This window comes from Oncorhynchus masou, chromosome 31 (genome assembly GCF_036934945.1).
Source record: "Oncorhynchus masou masou isolate Uvic2021 chromosome 31, UVic_Omas_1.1, whole genome shotgun sequence".
NCBI classification, from domain to species: Eukaryota; Metazoa; Chordata; class Actinopteri; order Salmoniformes; family Salmonidae; genus Oncorhynchus; species Oncorhynchus masou.
In genome coordinates this window covers 52,183,134-52,205,903 of record NC_088242.1, presented here as the reverse complement: position 1 = coordinate 52,205,903, position 22,770 = coordinate 52,183,134, and the positions used below count along the sequence as shown (strand labels likewise).

Sequence of the window (22,770 nt, the reverse complement as noted above, 5' to 3'; positions counted from 1 at the left end):
GCATATCTTACCACCTTGGAAAGGCTGGTCATGGATCATATCAACAGCATCCTCCCGGATACCCTAGACCCACTCCATACCGCTCCAACAGATCCAAAGATGAATCAATCACACTGCTCTTTCCCACCTGGACAAAAGGAACACCTATGTGAGAACCTCCCTCTTCAACTGGGTCCTGGACTTCCTGATGGGGCCGCCCCGAGGTGGTAAGGGTAGGCATCAACACGTCTGCCACGCTTTACTCCTTGATCACCCGCGACTGGCTAAACACGACACCCAACACCTTCATTACGTTTGCTGACGACACAACTATTTGCATTCCCCCCCCCCCCACGCTGCCGCTGCTCTTATCTATGCATAGTCCCTTTTAACTACCTACATGTACATATTACCTCGACACCGGTGCCCCTTTTCACACCAAGTACATTCATCTCTAGGAGAAAGAACCCATCTCCTTCCTGAGCGGTATGACAGCTGCATGGTCCCATGGTGTTTATACTTGAATACTATTGTTTGTTCAGATGAATGTGGTACCTTCAGGTGTTTGGAAATTGCTCCCAAGGATGAACCAGACTTGTGGAGGTCTAGAATTATTTTTCTGATGGCTTGGCTGATTTCTTTTGATTTTCCCATGATGTCAAGCAAAGATGCACTGAGTTTGAAGGCAGGTGACTTCTCAAATCAACTAGAATGTAAAATGATGTACACCAACCCTGTAATGTTCTGGAACCCTCTGACGGGTAGCGAGCCTCTCTACCGAACATCAGGTAGAAGGGGGAGTATTTTGTTGACATTTGATTCTTGGTTCTTAAACCATACATTACAGCATCAAGGTGCTTGTCCCACTCTTTTGGTTTTTGGCCCACTAATTTAGAGATGGATCTGAAAATATGATTGAATAGAAAATTATATGACACAAGTTAAGAATAATTCAACCAACCTTATGTTTTGAGAATAATCCAACCAACCTTATGTTTTGATTTCTTGCACACCCAGATGCCAGTCATTTTAAAGGTGTCAATGTAGAAAGCTTGCTTGGTTTACTGGCTGTTAAAATTCCACACCAGATGGAACATGTAGGCATTGATGGTGTGGCAGAAAAAAAGAAAGACGATGAAGGTAAATCTGACACAAGTTATTCTTAGAATGTGATTTATTTTTATAACATTGCAGTTGATGAACTCAGTCTACAGATGTTGCTTATACCTCTGTATTGTCCCGTTCATCCTTTCTACCAATCCATTAATCTGGGGATGGTACGGTGAGCAGACTTCTTCGGATCGCCAGTCTTGCAGACATTTTTTGTTGATCTTTTATTATAAAAGGGGGAAAAAAAATTAGAAAGCTGAAGACATTTAAATAAATATTGAAGTTGAGTAAAACAGTTACAATTGACTTCATTGACAAACTCATTCCCTTGGTCTGTGAGTATAGGTTTGGGTGCCTCAAACTGACAGAAAAATGTGAATATGCAGTCTGTGACCTCCTTAGCAGACTTTGTGTGTGTGTGTGTGTGTGTGTGTGTGTGTGGGGGGGGGGTTATGCCTGTGGCCATTTAGTGAGGTAGTCAATCATAACAGATATACTGGTGTCCGCTGTCTGTGTCAGTTTGCCGATAAGGTCCATCCCAAGTAGTTCAAATGGCTGCGTGACCTTGAGGAAACATTGAACACACTTTACATTAAGTGTGTATTAGCTATACTGTAGGTATATATCAACACCTGTAGTGATTAACCTATCTGTTATGTTAGGGTCACCTACATCACACTCGCTAAGACACGCACTTAAATGCACCATTTATATTTCAACCTGCGTGTCGTGATCACGTTTGGTGTGGGGGGACAAAATCAATTTGCGTAGCAAGAGATAGTAATCGATCCTAATTCAGGCAACTGACTGTATGCAATATTCAATCAGTGAGCAGAACAGTTTACATGACTCTTCATAGCTTTCTGTTTGGAAATCAGACCCAGTTGTCATGTCAGCACAGCTGTAAGTACTGCTGTATACCACAACAAAAAACGAGGGGCCAGGCTTCCAGTCTGGAAACAAGTTTTCTACGCTCGTTGGCTTAAAGATTTGAAGACAGATTTCTGTGGAAAGCTTGATATACTGCCATTAAATGTTCAATTTGATCAATGTTTTCCTGCATGTGTATGCCACATCTTCCATTGGCCGTTTTAGAATATTGCGTGGAATAGAAAAATAGCTTGTCAAATGTCTAAAATGTTGTGTGTCTTTCGGCACTTTCATCTTGAGACACTACCGCAGATTGTATATTTATGTACACAAATGCAATTTATGTATATTTGCCTTTATTGTAACTTATGAACCAATGAGCTGAAGTTCTGAAATGCATTAATATAAATGTATATCACTCAACATGTGGTGCAGTGGTGTTCAATCGAGCAAGAATAAAATGCAAAACGTATACACATTAGGTAGTTTGTTAAAAAAAAAACTTTATTGCCATTTCACTATCGATTATACACTTAAAACCCATAAGAGCAACAATTTAAGACTACTTCCATTTGAATTAAATACAAAAACAATGCATCAGAATTATCGACATTCTGCTACAGTACGCAAGATGGGAGTATTATTAAACCAATGACTTAAACATATTTTAGTAATGCAAACTTTATTACAAAAACAATTACTTCATGCCATGCTCCTTGCTTTACTTCGAGAACAGAATCAATCCTTCAAGTTTCACAAGTCTTAACTTCATAGATGGAAAGCAAGTTTAGCAAACAGTCGTATGAACTGACAGGGCCTGAAAACAGGGTCGGGGTCAATTCCAGAAGTAAACTGACATTCCAATTCCTACTCAGATTTTCCTAAATGCTTCTCTATGAGGAAACATTTTGTTTTTTGTTTACTTCCAGAAATAACTGAATTAAAATGGAATTGACCCCAACCCTGCTTGGAGGCCCAGAGAAGAGACATGTCATGGTTTGACTGAAATTCAAAACCTTCCAAAAAAAAAAAAAAAAAGCTAGATTAAGTAACACATATTACAGCATTCTGCACATGGAAACTGTACACTGTAACCCTAACTTGACACTTAAAAGCATTGAGTGGTTAGCATCCATGAGTATATACACACACAATTGTGCCACGATACTCAACAAAAAAATTGTCCACTTACAGAATATTATACAATGAGACAGGTGCTTTTTCAATTTACACAGAAGAGGAGGTTACCCAGAAAAAGAAATCCAGGATAAGAGCAGGGTTTTGGGGTGGGTAAAGCCAAGGCTGGGTGGGTATCGGGTCGAGGGTGGGCGCTGGCTAACACATTGGATAGACTGGGTATAGAGATGAGCTTGGGGGTCAGGGGTCGTTTATTGGCGGTTGCTCTTTATCCGTTCCAGCCTCTTCTTTAGGTCGTCGAGGTTGGCGGAGGGGGACGAGCATCGAGTGGGGCTGTGGGAGTGGGACTGCTCCTGCTGGAAGTGGGACTCGCGGGACTCTTTGAGCTGAGACAGTTTGCTTTGGAGCATGTCTGTGGAGGAGGCCACCGAGGGCTTGGACAGAAGGGACGTGATGGGACGCATTGGTGCAATGTCCCCCTCCTCCTGCTGCAACAGCTGAGCCTGCTATTAGGATGGAGATGAGAGAGGAGGGAGAGAGAGAGAGAAGAGAAAATGAGGGATGGGAAAGAGAAGGAGAGAAAGGAGGGGAAAGAGAACAGGCGATCAGCTTTCAAATTTAAAGTAAGCAAGCCAAGAAACGATGCTACATTACTGTGGGTATGACAAGCTATAATATAATGGGGACACTCATTAATACAGCAAGTATTCAATTTCTACATCATCATAATATGAATGTGAAATTGTAAGCCGAGTGGCACCAATGTGCTCGACATTAAACTAACCCTGGAGTTGTTCTCCAGTCCTTGTCTCTGTCTCAGAATCTTCAGTCTCTCGTAGTACACTGCAGGTTTCATCTCCTCTCCGTTCAGAGGCACTGAGCCAGAGTCTAGGCCATGTTGGGGAATCACTGGAACAGAGAAACATTTAACTTCAACAGAACTCGTCACAGCAACTGAAGCGCTTTTCAAGCAGTCCAGCACATGCATATACAGTAATATCAATGAATGCATTCGTCAAGTATTCAAACACCTTGACTTTTTCCACTTCAATCAAATAACATTTTATTGGTCACATACACACGGTTAGCAGATGTTAATGCGAGTGTAGTGAAATGCTTGTGCTTCTTTCGGTTACAAGCCTAACGCTTTAACCACTAGGTTTCCAGCCGCCCATATATTAAAGTGTCCAGTGATTGGGTCTCAATGTAGGCGGCAGCCTCTCTAAGTTAGTGATTGCTGTTTAGCAGTTTTATGGCCTTGAGGTTGAAAAACAGCTTCCATATCTTGGTCCCAGCTTTGATGCACCTGTACGGACCTCGCCTTCTGGATGATAGCGGGGTAAACAAGCAGTTTGTTGTCCTTGATGATCTTTTTGGCCTTCCTGTGACATCAAGTACTGTAGGTGTCATGGACGGCAGGTAGTGTGCCCCCGGTGATGCTCACCCTGCGGAGAGCCTTGCGGTTGAGGGCGGTGCAGTTGCCGTACCAGGCTATGATACAGCCCGACAGCATGCTCTTGATTGTGCATCTGTAAAAGTTTGTAAGGGTTTTGGGTGACAAGCCAAATTCCTTCAGCCTCCTGAGGTTGAAGAGGCGCTGTTGCGCCTTCTTCACCACACTGTTTGTGTGGATGGACCATTTCAGTTTGTCTGATGTGTACGCCCAGGAGCTTATTAAGACTTTCACCTTCTCCACTGCTGTCCCTTTGATGTGGATAGGTGGGTGCTCTCTCTGCTCTTTCCTGAAGTCCACGGTCATCTCCTTTGTTTTGTTGACGTTGAGTGAAAGTTTGTTTTCCTGACACCACACTCCGAGTGCTCACATCCTCCCTGTAGGCTGTCTCGTCGTTGTTGGTTATCAAGCCAACTACTGTTGTGTCGTCTGCAAACTTGATGATTGAGTTGCATGACCACGCAGTTGTGGGTAAACAGGGAGTACAGGAGAGGGCTGAGCACACAGTCTTGTGGGGCCTCAGTGTTGAGGGTCAGCGAAGTAGAGATGTTGTTTCCTACCTTCAGCACCTGGGGTGGCCCGTCAGAAAGTCCAGGACTCAGTTGCACAGGGTGGGGTTGGAGGGTACTATGGTGTTGAATGCTGAGCTGTAGTCGATGAACAACATTCTTATTAGGTATTATTTTTGTCCAGGTGGGATAGGGCAGTATGCAGTGTGATGGCGATTATGTTGTCTGTGGACCTGTTGGGGCGGTGGGAATAAATATATCTGAATGACCGTATGAGGACTGGTCTTAATAAATCAATCCAATTTTTCTGGCAAAGTAAGGATTATTTTGCTCTTCACTCGCAGTCAGTCGCCTAGGCCTCCGCCTGACCGGTCAGGTTGTACAGCACCATATTTTCCTAACAGAAACCCTTAATTAAAATTGCTTTAGCCGTGATTGAAAAATTAATCAATGCTCCCTTTGTCATTTAGTTTTAACTAAAATGCTTGACTGCATTTAAAGACATGGATGACTTGTATGCTGTTTGATGACGTGCACAAATTAATTGATTGATGTACTGTATATTTAAGTAGGCCTTTATGCCAATAAATTACACTAAAACAGCTACAGTAACAAATGCACTTTTGTTTTCTTGGAATAGAAACACGTTGTATAGTGCCATATCTTCCTAACGGAAACCCTTAGGCCCACAGTACATTGGCTACAGTAAGAAATGCATTTGTTTTTTTGGAAATAGAAAAACCACAATATTCATCAATTTAATTAAGCTACATTTTAAAATTGTATAAAAGCCCCTTAGATATTAATTTAGAATCCTCTGAATTGAATTAGATCTACAAAGACATTTTACTGATCTGCCAGTATTTTCATTTAGAGATTCCGGTAAACTGATGTTTCCTTTTATGTGTCCTACCAACTATTATTGGATTATTCACCATGGCAATCAACAAAATGTATTTCTTAGTTAGTTTGGCTTTTGTGCAGATCAGACCGTTTTCATTTGCGCTTTTTTGACCAAATGTAAGTCAAAACAAATACTTATTTCACTTTCATAATATTCCTGTTGCTATTGTTACGTAAATACAAGAAATGCGCATGTAGTGGGTTAACTTCACCAGTTCTCTTACCATTCTGTACAATTGTGTGATTAGAGTTTGACCAACTGGTAGGCTAATGTTAATTATCTTAAGATGAATTATGGTGTTTTATTTCTCTTGTCAATTGTGTATGGAGATTGTTGACATTAGTGTTTAATGTAATATTTTTTATTTGATTTACATTGTAGTAATGTTCTATTTATTTTATTTGGTTTCTCTCTGTACACAGACCACATGTATACTCTGCTTCATCATTAAACACCTAGACTGGGCTTCTGTGTCTGTCATCACTCTTTGACCAGAGTGCAGTCCGGTATCCGTTTACTCCCAGTGGCCTATCCACACAGAGAGCACCAGACTCCGTTTTAATAATATACAGTGGCAAGAAAAAATATCTCAAATCAGGTTGAGGTCAGGACTCTGACTGGGCCACTCCAGAAGGCGTATTTTCTTCTGTTGAACCATTCCATTGTTGATTTACTTCTGTATTTTAGTCGTTGTCCTATTGCATCACCAAACTTCTGTTGAGCTTCAATTGGTGGACAGATAGCTTAACATTCTCCTGCAAAATGTCTTGATAAACTCCGTAGATGATAGCAAGCTGTTCAGGCCCTGAGGCAGAAAAGCAGCCCCAAACCATGATGCTCCCTCCGCTACACTTTACAGTCGGGATGGGGTTTTGATGTTGGTGTGCTGTGCCTTTTTCTCTCCACACATAGTGTTGTGTTCCAGTGCTGTGTTCCAATGTTGTTGTTTTTGGACAGCAGTGGCTTCTTCCGTGGTGTCCTCCCATGAACAACATTCTTGTTTAGTGTTTTACGTATCATAGACTTGTCAACAGAGATGTTAGCATGTTCCAGAGATTTCTGTAAGGCTTTAGCTGACACTAGGATTCTTCTTAACCTCATTGAGCATTCTGCACTCTTGCAGTCATCTTTCCAAGACGGCCATTCCTAGGGAGAGTTGCAACCGTGCTGAACTTTATCCATTTATAGACAATTTGTCTATCTGTGGACTAATGAACATCAATGCTTTTAGAGAGATACTTTTGTAACCATTTCCAGCTTTATGCAAGTCAACAATTCTTAATCTTAGGTCTTCTGAGATCTCTTTTGTTTGAGGCATGGTTCACATCAGGCAGTGCTTCTTGTGAATTGCAAACTCAAATTGTGAGTTTTTTTATAGGGCATGGCAGCTCTAAACAACATATCCAATCTCATCTCATTGATTGGAGTCTAGGTTAGCTGACTCCTGACTCCAATTAGCTTTAGGAGAAGTCATTAGCCTAGGGGTTCACATACTTTCCCCCAACCTACACTGTGAATGTTTAAATTATGTATTCAATATATACAAGAAAAATACAAGAATGTGTGTTATTAGTTTAAGCACACTATGTTTGTCTATTGCTTGTGACTTAGATGAAGATCAGATCACATTTGATGACCAATTTATGCAGAATTCCAAAGGGTTCACATACTTTTTCTTGCCACTAACTTATTTTCAACAAAAGCCAGTAATGAGAAAGTCACTCAGCCCTATTCTGTTCCTGCTTCTGTTGCCCATTCTCATTGTCCTGTTGGTTTTGTCAGACTACACAGTAGCCTAATAAACATATACATTTTAAAACAAAAGATAATAATACATCTAATTCAATACAGTTCCCGGTTTACAGTAGTGATGGACAGCAGGAGGCATTTTGAAAACATGTTGTTTTCAAACACTTGTTTTTCACACAAGTGTAGCAGGTTGTAGAATTCTGAAAACAACGTTTCCACTCCGAGAATGAGAATGGTAAATGACTGTAATTAATACATTCATTCAAGACTTTGGAATACGAAAGAAGCCATCTACCTATGATGGGCTATTAGCAGGACAATAGGAAAGGAGGGTAGGGGGAGCATTGTATTTAAAGACACGGCACATTAGCCTAATAAACCTGCATTTTTAAATAGTAAAAATAATACAAATCAAATTCAATAACGTATATTTCTACCACAGTAGATGCGGTGTTTCTGGTTGCTGGCCAATATTAAAAACAGTCAAATGCATTTTTGAATTCAATCGCTTTAGCTGACATGTTGCGGTTTATTAATCGTTTAATTATTTAAAGGCTCCTTTCTCTTCTCTGTGCTAGTTCGTTTAAGAATACAAAAGAAGCATCCCACCCTTGATGGACTATCAGCAGGACAATAGACTCTTGCTGAGTTTAGGGACTTTAAAATGTATTCATGGGTGTTTGCGAGGCATGTCACTTCTCTCACACTTTTGCATAGCCCACCACATGCACGGTTTTCGAACCACATCTGGATGGATCCATAACGAATTAATATGGGAATAAACATCAGTGAATAACATAAAATATTGTAATAAAGTAGGCTAACGATGGCAACAAATTGTTGCTTACTGAAACTCCCAAAGTCATCCAATTGTTATAGTGGGATTTGAAGCAATAGCCTACCCGCATGTGGTCAATGTTTTGTGCTGCTCTGAGACAAGCATGGGTTTGATAAATCAATTAGATTTTTATTTTCACTGAATCTCAATTTGGGTATTGGAAAGTTAGGATTATTTTGATTTTCACTCGCAGTCACTTAGTAGCCTAGGCCTACTCCCGACTGGGCACGTTGTACAGCGGCATATTTTCGTAATATTAAAACGGTCAAATGCATTCCTGAAATCAATCGCTTTAGCCGACATTCATTTTTTAAATATTCAAGGCTCCCTTTGTTATTTCATTTTATAACTAAAATGCTTGAATACATTTAAAATACATTTAAAGACCTGCACAAATGAATGAATGATTGATATAATGTATATTGAAGTAGGCCTGTATTCCAATAAGTAAGTTATGCAAAAACCGCTACAGTAAATAGGACTCTTAAGTCTACAGCTCCATGTCATTTCAATAACTTAACTTCTCAAAGATGGTTCCTGGTGGTCAAACTAGCATTAATGGCAACAATGGCTAACACTTAAATAACGTGCCATAGAATTATGCGGCACCATGCAAGCTGCGCTGCAGTACAACGCAACTTTTAAAGGAAGAAAAACTGTAGGTGTCCAAACTTTTGACTGGTACTGTAAGTATTCAGACCATTTACTCAGTACTTTGTTGAAGCACCTTTGGCAGCGACTACAGCCTTGAGTCTTCTTGGGTATGACGCTACAAGCTTTGCACATCTGTATTTGGAGAGTTTCTCCCATTCTTCTCTGCAGATCCTCTCAAGCTCTGTCAGGTTGGATGTGGAGTGTCGCTGCCCAGCTATTTCCAGGTCTCTCCAGAGATGTTAAATTGGGTTCAAGTCCGGGCTCTGGCTGGGCCACTCAAAGACATTCATAGACTTGTCCCGAAGCCACTCCTGCATTGTCTTTGCTGTGTGCTTAGGGTCGTTGTCCTGTTGGAAAGTAAACCTTCACCCCAGTCTGAGGTCCTGAGCTCAGTGTCCCAGTCCCTGCCGCTGAAAAACATCCCCACAGCATGATGCTGCCACCACCATGCTTCACCGTAGTGATGGTGTCAGGGTTCCTCCAGATGTGACTCTTGGCATTCAGACCAAAGAGTTCAATCTTGGTTTCATCAGACCAGAAAATCTTGTTTCTCATGATCTGAGAGTCCTTTTAGGTGCCTTTTGGCAATTTCCATCTGTCATGTGCTTTTTACTGTGGAGTGGCTTCAGTCTGGTCACTACCACAGAAGCCTGATTGGTGAAGTGCTGCAGAGATGGGAGAACCTGCCAGAAGGACAACCATCTCCACAGACCAACTCTGGAGTTCTGTCAGAGTGACCATTGGGTTCTTGGTCACCTTCTTGACCAAGGCCCTTCTCCCCCTATTGCTCAGTTTGGCCGGGCAGCCAGCTCTAGGAAGAGTCTTGGTGACTACACACTTCTTCCATTTAAGAATGATGGAGGCCACTGTGTTCTTGGGGACCTTCAATGCTGCAGAAATATTTTGGTACCCTTTCCCGGATCTGTGCCTCAACACAATCCTGTCTTTGAGCACATGGCTTGGTTTTTGATTTGACATGCACTATCAATTGTGGGACCTTATGTAGACAGGTGTGTGCCTTTCCAAATCATGTCCAATCAATTTAAATTTACCACGGGTGGTAAAGTTGTAGAAACATCAAGGATGATCAATGGAAACAGGATGCACCTGAGCTCAATTTCGAGTCTCATCGTAAAGTGTCTGAATACTTAAATAAGGTATTGCTGTATTTCTTTTTTATAAAGGTCTAAAAATTATGGCGTATTGTGTGTAGATTGATGAGGAACATTATTTAATCAATTTTAGAATAAGGCTATAACGTAACAAAATGTGGAAAAGGGGAAGGGGTCTGAATACTTTCCGAATGCACTGTACATACAGTAGTTAGCTACTAGTAATCCTCAACAGTAATTGAAACAATACTAACACGACTTATACCAAAGCACTAGAGCTGATGTCAGGATTGCATTTCCTATTACTCTGCTACAGATTTGTACAATCTCTGGGTTAGACACATGGTAGAAAGTCATATCAGATAAAATATTACAAGGCATAGAACAAAACTTGACATTTAAACTTTTAAGTGGAATTCCCCTTTAATCGTTCAGGGTTTAGTACCTGTGCTAGAAGACTGGATCCTGCCTTTGCCCTCTCTCTCAGACTCGATCACGCGGAGGCCTCTCTCCACGTAGCTCTGAAAGAACTGAGACGTGTTCCTCAGGAAGGGCTCCAGGTCAGCGTCGGAGTACTTCTGCTTATACTCATACAGCTCCGTCAGGCCCTGGGGAAACAACAAATAGTTAACTCACTCACAAATCTGGATTAGTACTGTAAATTAGTTTAGCCAGTCACTGAGAACACCATCTTTTACAATTACGACCTTAACAAGAGGGTGCACACCGTAAAATTAAGGTGTGACCACATGAACGACCAAGGAAATAAAGAAAAATAATCACCTCTTTTGTGTTTTCCTTGGAGCCAATCTTCTTGAATATCTCAGAGAGGATATCGCTCACTTTAGCTTTCGACATCCTGTCATCCTGGAAGCGTCAAGAACACATTAGGCTATTATGGAAGTGGACTCACGTTGCACTCCAGACATGTTTGTAAAATCTTTGTGTTATCCACAACTATTTTAAAAGCAGTGTATTCACTTGAATGACGTTAAATAAATCAAGTAATTAGAGGTTGGGTTAACAACGCACCTGGCCTTTCTCTGTGCCCCGGTCAGACTTCATGCCAGAGAAGTTTCCAGAGTGTTTGACCACTCGTCTCAGGTGGGCCTCCAGCTCAGAATCATTCTTGTTCTCTATCATGGACATGTGGTCCAGGATCTAGACCCGGCAAAGCAACAGGGTCAAAACAACAACAGCCTAGTAGCCTCACTATGGTCTACTTAAATCAAAACCACAGACAACAATAACTCAACTATTGGATGTGAATGAGCTTTGGGTATGTATAGTACGTACCTTGGCTCCAGTGAGTTTACACAGTGTGTGCAGCAGTGTCTTGAGTGTCCTGTGGGGCACGTCAGACTTCAGCTGCTTCAGCTTCTCCTTGGGGAACACCTTCATAAAGTTGTGGACATCCAACAGGATGCGGTCCAGGTTGATGCTGTTGATGGTCTCCGGCAGGAAACGGATCATACGCCACAGGCACTAAAGAGACAGCGAGAACCAGAGGGTTAAATATATTACATTTCAAATTTGTTCATTGAGCCTCAAAATAATTATTCATAATGATTTGGATTGGAAATAGGTCATCATTTGTTTTAGGAGCTAGAAATAAAAAAAAGGTCAAATGTCCCAAAGAACAGGGAAGACACATTTGACTAGCTCATGTGCAAACACCATACATGTCATGCATAGACAAAAGTAAACACTCCCATAACAAATGAAATAGCAATACCTTCATGACCAGTTCAGAGAACATAGGAGACCCTGATGAGGTAGTAAGGCTGTCCTGTAGCAGTACTAGAAGAGCACTGGGGGAAGAGAAAAAGACAGACAAAATACTAGATACACCATTCTGGAAATGCCTTTAGCTGTATCACCCTTAACCAGGGTGCATTCTACTGCTCAGAGGTTCTCTGAAGTACACGCGCCATCATCGCTAACATTTCTTAGGACAAGGCATTTCGAGTAATGTTAGTTTAATGTGCACTGTCCCAGTAAAACTAAATGTAATAAAAAAAATTAAAAAGTCAATGTTCTGAGTTCTGACCTGAGGATGTTGGTCTGGTCAGACTTCTCCAGTACTCTGACCACCAGCAGGTTGACCGAGCGAATGAGCTGCTGTCCGTCCTCGATGTCCTCCACCCGGGCATCCAGCATCAGGGTGATCAGACCGTGCATCAGGTCCTTTAGAACCCCCATAGATGCCTCTCGCGCCAGGCTCTCCATAGAGAACAACTGCAGTACACAGGTGACACACAAACACAGCTGTGGCACAGATGTCCACACCAGTCCACTACGCCTACTCGGGTGTGGTTTTAGATGTTAAAACAAAACCTCTTTAGAGAGACCGAGCCGACTCTGAAACAGACCAGTATCACCCCTTAGTGGTGTGAATGTGTAGTTGCTACTCACCGAGAGCATGTTGCCGATGATACAGCTGTAGAGCTTGAAGATGTCCTTCTTGTCGAGGCGGTCATCGGCCATGTGTGTGTTGTAGATGAGGCGCAGCTGCATGAAGGTGGCGATGAGGAACTGGTCGATATGACCTGACATGGCCTCCGCCTTGTCCTCCTGCCTCAACACCTCATCAATCTTGGGGGAAGGGGAGAGACAGAGGTTAATACGCACAGAGACACTGTCCACTGCTTGAGCTCTTCTCGTATCTAACTAGAGCAGAGTACTGCAGATAGATAGGTCGAAGTTTGATGTTCCCTAGTCTCCCATTTCCAGACTCCCAAGTACCCTTCACTCAACTATTGGAAGACGGCAATCGAGGTTTGATATTCCCTAACCTTTTTTTCAATAAAAGACTACGTACAGGAGAGCCTGCTATTGCACCATGGTGTACCGGAGCCTATACTACAGTGATGTACCAACCTGTGCCAGCGCCTGGATGCTGGTGTTGATGTCTCCACTGGCCACCTGGGAGATGACAAAGTTGATGGTGGAAGCGGTGCTGTTGTGAAGATCATCAAAGTGGGGCGAGACAGAACGGATCCTGGGGAAACACACACACACACAACTAATTACATAACCACTCACTGTCATTAGTCTTGGGATGCCACAAGTCTCTTGGATCTTAGAAATTATAAAAATAACTTCTACAGTAGATCAATGCACATCCCTCCCAGCCAGTTGGTATAATGCTCAGACAGTTTAACCATGTATCCATACTTTAGAGATCATCCCTCTACTGTTCATCCCAACGCTATTTCAGAACTACTGTGAAAAAGGCTGAAATGGAAGTTCAGACCAGCCAGGCCAGTGTTGGTTTAAGACTTGGGACAGGTCGGTATGAAGTTTGGCTCCGTTCAAACAGACACTCACTTGGGCTCTGGCATCATGATGGGCTCCAGCAGTTCGTCCAGTTTATGTTGGACCAGGTCGGGCAGCTCACTGACCCGTGTGTGGTCGTTCTCAATCATGTCCAGGTCCAGCTGAAACTCCTTGGGGATGGACGGGTGTGAGTGTTCCCGTACAGCGTTCTGAGCCCGTGCTTGGCTGGGGGAGAACAGAAGAGGATCATTCAGAACAAATGTCATCGAAACCAACACAGACAGACAGGTCGGGGTCACACATCTCCGTTCCAATGTACCCGCACCGGCATACTATTTGGAATGTGGAATACATTGCTTCACCGTAAGTGGTTTGCTAGTATGGAAGGTTGCCATTAACACAGGACGACAAGGAAGGGGGGGGACTCCAACTGAACTATTTACTTTAGACTGGTGAGTATTACGTTTAGATTAATCTACATTATATCCCCATTCTGAGTGCTTCTGGAGGAGAGCAGAGTGCACACTGTGTCTGGGAGAGGCACGGCGGTACTCACATCCTATAAGTGCGATACATTATTCTGTCCATGGAGAGCAGAGCAGCGATAAGAGAAGAGCAATTATAAAGGAGAAGAGAGGCTCAGGATTAAGAGACCACACACACACACACCATGCAATGAAACCAAACAGAATAGGAGAAGGAAAGAACATGCAAATACTCTTTTCACACCCTCGTGCCAACCCAAACCGTGCAAACCATTTTCCCTATTTTCTAAAATTATCACCACCTCACTGTGCCGGCTCATTCTGATATTTTTTCTTTCAAATTGTTGTTCAAGCACGTATGATGGATGCGAAACCTGGCCAGCACAGTAGAGTTCGGCACAGTTCGGCTTGTCTCATCAGTGTGAAAAGAGTAAAAGACGGACATTGAGGTCCGTATAAAGAGGCCTTATCCTTACGAGGGTTTTGTAGGTAAGGTCTTAAGACATGGACAGAATGTTTTTGCCACGAATGTGAGTAAAGTACAGCGGCACTTGTAACTGCTCGATCCCCAGACTAAAGTTAAAAACCCCATAGATCCGTTAGAATAGAGAGCCATGCTTTGGTTGGTAGGTAGTTGAGGAGGCACTAGGTCAGGGATTTTGACCCATCCCATACTTGAGCTTGTTGGGCACATCCTCCTGAGGTTGCTGAGCAGGCTTCCTCATGAAGGTAGCGTTGGGGTTGGAGGGGTGCTCTCTCTGGGGCCTCTCCCTCTCTGCAGCCTGTCTGGCGGATGGTGGGGCTGCTGCAGGGGTCTTCTTAGCAGAGCGCTTGACCCTCTCCTCTAACATACTCATCTCCTTCTCGGACAGCTGCAGAAGAAAGACCGACAGGGTGTTTGAGATAAACACCGGAGATGACATCTCCAGAGGCGTGTACTCCAAAGCAGGATACTAAGTTAGCCAACTTTAAAAACATTCACATTTTCTGGTTTGTTAATAAAGTGAATGTTGACTACGGGTTGGTGGTTGAAACAGTCCATGGCCATTTCAAGCATATTTAAAAAATGTATATATTAATTTCTGAATATTTAAGAAGGTTTGCTGGCTAACTTATTGATCCTGCTTTGTGACATAACCTCTATTGCAGTATATTGTAGTAGTATCTTACATTGCCAATGAGTTTGTAGACTTGGTCCCCACAGACATTGTACACAGCCAACACTGTGTTGAGGGCTGCGTTGCGTACTGAATTGTCCCTGTCTCCGATGTGAACAGCGATCTCTTTCATGGATTTGGCCGGTGTTGGCTGACAGACGTTCATTCCATAGTTCTCTATCAGACAGCCCAGCTCCTCAAGACATTCTAGGGTAATACAGGGAGAGAATGGTTAGTTCGTGCCACAACGAGGAGATACAAATAAGGGATATTGAAGCACAGGAAGTTTAGACTCAAGAGAAGGTTCTTACTATCCCCCTGTGCTTACTGTTGCTTAGCGATATTAATATTCACGTGGACTCACACTAAAAACCTGTCTCAGATTTAATTGGTGTTCTATTTCAATATTACCCAACATGTACATTTTTCCACTCTCATCAAGGGACACCTCATCTGCTCTTTTGGCCTCAACCTAACTCATATTTCCCCCTCCCTGTTCTCACTGACTACAAGATCCTTAATTTCTCTCTTCCCGCATACTCACCCCACAACACTGACAAGCGCCTCATCTCCTTCCGCAACATCAAAGCTGTCAATCCCCTCCAACGCTCTGATGCCATTTGCTCTGCCCCTTGACCATGCCCACCAATTCACCTGATGAACTAGCTGCCCAATTCAACACTGTTCAGTTTCCCTCAACTCTCTGGCCTGTCTCCAAACTAAACTCTGCAATTCATTCCTTCAGTTTGTCAAGGACAAGTTCACCAAAATAGACTCATCACGGACTGATCAATCTCCCTCAGCTGCCCCTCCCAGTCAACCACCACCCCTGTGAAACCCGGCTCTATGAATTCACCCCCCCCCATTGACCATCCCTTTATCTGTCATCCAAGACTACAACTTGCACCCTGGATCCTCTCCCCATTGTTCTCATCAAAGCCTGCCTGCATGCTCTCTGTCCATATATCACACACAATGTCAACAGGAACTGTCCCCTCCAGCTACAAAACAACTGCAGTCACCCCCCATAACTTCCACCCCTTCTTTGCCAAGGAATGGACTGTTGCCTCCCAATTACAAACCCACCGTTATGACAACAACATATTCAAGCCCCTTCAGTCTGGTTTCATCCCCTCCACAGTAATGAAACTGCGCTCAAAGTTGTCAATGACCTCCTCACCTATGCTGATTCCCTCTACATCCTTATTCTCCTTGACCGGAGGGCCACTTTTGACACAGCGAGCCATCAGATCCTCCTCACCAGGCATGAGGGTCTGGGTGTTGAGGACTCGGCACTCTCCTGGCTACACTCATACCTCACAAATCGGACCCCCTACATCTGCCTCAATGGCCACACTTCAGACTAAGCTGCAGTTACACAGGCTGTCCCCCAATGCTCTGTACTGGGTCCCTTACTCATAATCTACATCCTCCCCCTTTGGTCAGATCCTCAGGTCACTTCAACCGAGACACACACTGCTATGCCGATGACACCCAGATCTACCGAAGTGCTAAAACGCTACTCCTTCAAATCCACCCTACCAAAGCTCGCAACTTTACCGTTCACCATTGATGACACAACTGTCTCTTCCTTGGCATCATCCTGGATTCCACTCTCTCCTTTGACCACCACTAGAGACAGACGGTCAAATCTTCTTCCCACCTCGCAACATCAGGTCCTCGAGCCCTGCCACTGAAACCCTCATACATGCATTCATCTCCTCCAGTCTTGACTACTGTAACGCACTACTCAAGCTCCCTCCATAAGCTCCAAATGGTTCAAAACTCTGCAGTGCGACTCCTTACGCACACCAAGTCCTGGCAGCACACCCCTCGTGTCCTCCGTGAACTCCACTGGTTCCCTGTCTCCCAGCGCATTGACTACAAGATCCTGCTTCTGACCTACAAAGCCCTTCACCACCTGGACCCCCCCCGTGCCCCTCAGACCTTCTCCCCTACCAACCCACACGCTCACTCCATTCTACCACAGCAGGCCACCTTGTCATCCCCAGGTCGAAGCTCCAGAGCTTCGGTGACAGGGCCTTCTCCAGGGTTGCTCCTAGGCTCTGGAACACCCTCCCTCCACCTATCCGAGTCCTTCACCCTCTTTCAGTACCTCCTAAAGCCCCACCTCTTTGACAAGGCCTACCCTTAAAGGATAATTTTACCCCAAATCCAGAAACTCCCAAGTGATTCCATACACTGAAACTAGTTCAGTGGAGTTGGCCCCCTCCCCATCCTTGGATTGCAGAACTGAGATAGCTGCAAAAATGGGTCATGTGACGTTGCTGGATGCAGGCCTCACTCTGCATGATTCACAAATAGTGTGTTACTAAAAAGAGTAGGGACGAATTAGCTAACTTTGAGTCAGGAAATGTGCCACAGCAGCAGACACGGGTAACAACTGAACATGTGCGCCCTCATGGGGGAAACCCTGCTCACGACATGCCCTTATATGGAGGTTGATGTCAACGCATATGAGCGAGATATGCAATCTGAAATTACGGGGGCAGAAAACAAAGGGATAATAAAAGATGCAACTGTTGCTACTGTAGTTCCATGGACTGGATCTGGCGCAGTGCATTTGAAAAGAGAAAGCGACAACGAAAGCATGTGGCGGTATCGTATGTGGCCTAAGCTGATCCTTGAAGTGCAGGGTGTTCTTATTACCATTGCACCATATCATGCAGACATAGGCCTAGGTGCTCGACAAGTTACAGTGTACTTGGGGAAAGTATTAATACTTTCACATTACACATACAGTGTACTCGGGGAAAGTATTCAGACCCCTTGAATTTTTCCACGTTTTGTTACGTTACAGGCTTATTCTGAAATTGATTAAATAAAACATTTCCTTATCAATCTACACACAATACCGTATAATGACAAAGCGAAAACAGATTTTCCACCTGTGATAAATTCAATTGATTAGACATAACTTGGTAAGGCACACACACCTGTCTATCTATGTATGTCAGAGCAAAAACCAAGCCAGGAGGTTGAAGGAATTGTCCGTGGAGCTCCAAGACAAGATTGTGTCTGGACACAGATCTGGGGAAGGGTACCAAAAAAATGTCTGCAGCATTTAAGGTCCCCAAGAACACAGTGGCCTCCATCATTCTTAAATGGAAGAAGTTTGGAACCACCAAGACTCTTCCTAGCGCTGGCCGCCTGGCCAAACTGAGCAATCGGGGGAGAAGGGCCTTGGTCAGGGAGGTGAACAAGCACATGACAGCCTGCTTGGAGTTTGCTAAAAGGACTCTCAGATCATGAGAAACAAGATACTCTGGTCTGATGAAACAAAATTTAACTCTTTGGTCTGAATGCCAAGCGTCACATCTGGAGGAAACCTGAAGCATCATGCTGAGGGGATGTTTTTCAGCGGCAGGGACTGGGAGACTAGTCAGGATTGAGGGAAATATGAATGAAGCAAAGTACTGAAATGTCCTTGATAAAAACCTGCTCCAGAGTGCTCAGGATCTCAGACTGGGGCGAAGGTTCACTTTCCAACAGAACAGCTACCCTAAGCACACAGCCAAGACAACGCAGGAGTGGCTTCGGGACGAGTCTCTGAATGTCCTTGAGTGGCCCAGCCAGAGTCCAGACTTGAACCCAATCAAAAATCTCTGGAGAGACCTTAAAATAGTTGTGTAGCGACGCTCCCCATCCAACCAGACAGAGCTTGAGAGGATCTGCAGATAAGAATGGGAGAAACTCCCCAAATACAGGTGTGCCAAGCTTGAAGTCATACTCAAGACTTGAGGCTGTAATCTCTGCCAAAGGTGCTTCAACAAAGTACTGAGTAAAGGGTCTGAATACTTACGTAAATGTATATTTCAGTTTAATTATTTAATACATTTGCGTAACAAAATGTGGAAAAACACAAGGAGTCGGAATACTTTACGAATGCACTGTAGTGCCTTATGTATTTATGACAAGGGGGGTTGAGAAGACAAGACATTGTGCCACCTTACACTGCAGAATAAATATTCCTATATGCACTACCATTCAAAAGTTGTTTAGGGGTCAATTTTTTTAAAGAAAGGCACATTTTATATTAGGGAGACAGGGTAGCCTAGTGGTTAGAGCGTTGGACTAGTAACCGGAAGGTTGCGAGTTCAAACCCCCGAGCTGACAAGGTACAAATCTGTCGTTCTGCCCCTGAACAGGCAGTTAACCCACTGTTCCCAGGCCGTCATTGAAAATAAGAATTTGTTCTTAACTGACTTGCCTGGTTAAATAAAGGTAAAAAAATAAATAAAATAAAAAATTGTTAATGTTGTAAATGACTACTGTAGCTGGAAACGGCTGATTTTTAAAGGATTCTCTACATCGGCATACAAAGGCCCATGATCAGCAACCACCACTCCTGTTTTCCAATGGCACATTGTGTTAGCTAATCCAAGTGTATAATTTTAAAAAGGCTAATTTATCATTAGAAAACCCTTTTGCAATTATGTTAGCACAGCTGAAAACGGTTGTTCTGATTAAAGAAGCAATAAAACTGGCCTTCTTTAGACTAATTGATTATCTGGAGCATCAGCATTTGTGGGTTCGATTACATGCTCAAAATGTTCAAAAACTAAGGACGTCCTTCTGAAACTCATCAGTCTATTCGTGTTCTGAGAAATGAAGGCTATTCCATGCAATAAATTGCCAAGAAACTGAAGATCTCCTACAACGCTACTCCCTTTATAGATCAGCGCAAACTGGCACTAACCAAAATAGGAGTGGGAGGCCCCGGTGCTCAACTGAACAAGAGGACAAGTACATTTCAGTGTCTAGTTTGAGAAACAGACGCATCACAAGTCCTCAACTGGCAGCTTCATTAAATAGTACCCGCAAAACACCCGTCTCAACGTCAACAGTGAAGAGGTGACTCCGGAATGCTGGCCTTCTAGGCAGAGTTACAAAGAAAAAGCCATATCTCAGACTGGCCAATAAAAATAAAAAGATTAAGATGGGCAAACGAACTCAGACACTGGACAGAGGAAGATTGGAAAAAAGTGTTAAAGATACATCTGTCCAAGTTTGAGGTGTTTGGATCACAAAGAACAACATCCGTGAGACGGAAAAAAAATGAAAAGATGCTAGAGTGCTTGACACAATCTGTCAAGCATGGCGGAGGCAATGTGATGGTTTGGGGGTGCTTTGGTGGTGGTAAAGTGGGAGATTTGTACAAGGTAAAGGGGATATTGAAGAAGGAAGGCTCTCACTCCAAATTGCAATGCCATGCCCCGTGGACGGCGCTTAGTCGGAGCCAATTTCCTCCTACAACAGCTCAATGACCCAAAGCACAGCTCCAAACTATGCAAGAACTATTTAAGGAAAACGCAGTCAGCTGGTATTCTGTCTATAATAAAGTGGCCAGCAGTCACCGGATCTCAACCCTATTGAGCTGTTCTGGGAGAAGCTTGACCGTATGGTACGTAAGAAGTGCCCATCAAGCCAATCCAACTTGTGGGAGGTGCTTCAGGAAGCATGGGGTGAAATCTCTTCAGATTGATAACTAGAATGCCAAAGGCCTGCAAGGTTGTAATTGCTGCAAATGGAGGATTCTTTGAAAATGGAGGATTCTTTGAAAGACAATTATCTTAATTAAAAATCATTATTTATAAACTTGTCAATATCTTGACTATATTCCTATTCATTTTGCAACACATGTCATGCATGTTTTCATGGAAAACAAGGACATTTCTAAGTGACCCCAAACTTTTGAACGGTAGTGTACATTTCCTGAGTCAAAATTCAGCCTTACGCTTTCAATAAAACAATGAATTTGTCACAGTTAGCAGATTTGTGAATCATGCATTCACTGACAACGGAGCGGAGTGAAGCCTGCATCTAGCAACGTCACAAGTGGCATGACCCGTTTTTGCAGCATTCTCAGTTCTGCACTCCAGAGAAAGAGAGGGCAAATTCAACAGAACTAGTTTTGTATGGAATCACTTGTGAGTTTCTGGATTTTGGGTAAATTTCTCTTTTAAAAGAAACTGGGTCGTTGAAAAATGACTATATAAGTCCCATGTATTAGTATTATTACAATGAACATAAGATTTGACAAAGCAATAAATTATATTGTCTCGTTCTTTATTCTAGCCTTGGTCCACTTGGTCTTACCAGCTCTTTGTTTGGAGTTCTTGGACTTGGTCCCGTCCATGAGGAAAGGGAAGACTTTGCTTGCAGGGTAGACCTTACACAGCATGGTGAGGATGGCACGCACGTCTTTACGCACCACATCCTTTGACTCCCCAACCTGTCAGGTAAAAAGAGGATGTTAAAACAATGGTTCGTCACACAAACAATAGCTTCTATAAAACAAAGACCACACCACATGGAGAAAGTGTGTGGTGGTCCCAGACCTAGGTTCAAATAGTATTTGAAATATTTGTAATACTTTGAATATTTGCTTAAGTCTACCCTGAGTGCCAGATAGGTGGTATTCAAAATTTGGGACTTTCCTACTTCGCCAAGGGAGCTCAATCAAGCAGAGTTTAAGTATTTGAAAGACTTCAGACATAATTTTAACACTGGTCGGGCGTGGTGGAATAGGTGAATTTGAGAAGGAGGTAGGGGATGAAGGATAAGGTGACTTAGTTTGAGGATGAGGTAGGAGATGGAGGTGACATACAAAAAAGTATACATTGGGGCAAGAAAGTATTTAGTCAGCCACCAATTGTGCAAGTTCTCCCACTTAAAAAGATGAGGCCTGTAATTTTCATCATAGGTACACTTCAACTATGACAGACAAAATGAGAAGAAAAACAATCCAGAAAATCACATTGCAGGATTTCTAATGAATGTATTTGTAAATTATGGTGGAAAATAAGTATTTGGCCAATAACAAAAATGTCTCAATACTTTGTTATATACCCTTTGTTGGCAATGACAGAGGTCAACTGTAAGAAATTACAATTATTGGTAATGACAGAGGTTTTCTGTAAGTCTTCACAAGGTTTACACACTGTTGTTGGTATTTTAGCCCATTCCTCCATGCAGATCTCCTCTAGAGCAGTGATGTTTTGGGGCTGTTGCTGGGCAACACAGACTGTCAACTCCAAAGATTTTCTATGGGGTTGAGATCTGGAGACTGGCTAGGCCACTCCAGGACCTTGAAATGCTTCTTACGAAGCCACTCCTTCGTTACCCGGGCGGTGTGTTTGGGATCATTGTCATGCTGAAAGACCCAGCCACATTTCATCTTCAATGCCCTTGCTGATGGAAGGAGGTTTTCACTCAAAATCTCACGATACATGGCCCCATTCATTCTTTCCTTTACACGGATCAGTCGTCCTGGTCCCTTTGCAGAAAAACAGCCCCAAAGCATGATGTTTCCACCCCCATGCTTCACAGTAGGTATGGTGTTCTTTGGATGCAACTCAGCATTCTTTGTCCTCCAAACACAACGAGTTGAGTTTTTACCAAAAAGTTCTATTTTGGTTTCATCTGACCATATGACATTCTCCCAATCTTCTTCTGGATCATCCAAACGCTCTCTAGCAAACTTCAGACGGGCCTGGACATGTACTGGCCT

The 22,770-nt window shown here is 43.1% G+C and overlaps 1 protein-coding gene across 2 annotated transcripts in view; it reads right to left on the bottom strand.

The window, feature by feature from the left end:
• Positions 1-2,442: 2,442 nt before the first annotated feature.
• Positions 2,443-22,770, bottom strand: part of ckap5 (cytoskeleton associated protein 5) — a 43,167-nt gene continuing 22,839 nt past the window's right edge. Inside the window, exons 30-44 of one of the 2 annotated variants that reach the window (XM_064951305.1) lie at positions 21,357-21,492; positions 15,250-15,443; positions 14,755-14,951; positions 14,151-14,174; positions 13,646-13,819; positions 13,196-13,316; positions 12,731-12,910; positions 12,366-12,553; positions 12,051-12,126; positions 11,612-11,800; positions 11,348-11,476; positions 11,099-11,182; positions 10,761-10,923; positions 3,881-4,005; positions 2,443-3,602 (exon numbers count right to left, since the gene is read on the bottom strand). In XM_064951305.1, the coding sequence (XP_064807377.1) occupies positions 3,348-3,602; positions 3,881-4,005; positions 10,761-10,923; positions 11,099-11,182; positions 11,348-11,476; positions 11,612-11,800; positions 12,051-12,126; positions 12,366-12,553; positions 12,731-12,910; positions 13,196-13,316; positions 13,646-13,819; positions 14,151-14,174; positions 14,755-14,951; positions 15,250-15,443; positions 21,357-21,492 (2,235 nt within the window). In that variant the 3' untranslated portion in view covers positions 2,443-3,347. The remainder of the gene's footprint in view (positions 3,603-3,880; positions 4,006-10,760; positions 10,924-11,098; positions 11,183-11,347; positions 11,477-11,611; positions 11,801-12,050; positions 12,127-12,365; positions 12,554-12,730; positions 12,911-13,195; positions 13,317-13,645; positions 13,820-14,150; positions 14,175-14,754; positions 14,952-15,249; positions 15,444-21,356; positions 21,493-22,770) is intronic. The other variant, XM_064951306.1, reaches the window with a different exon arrangement.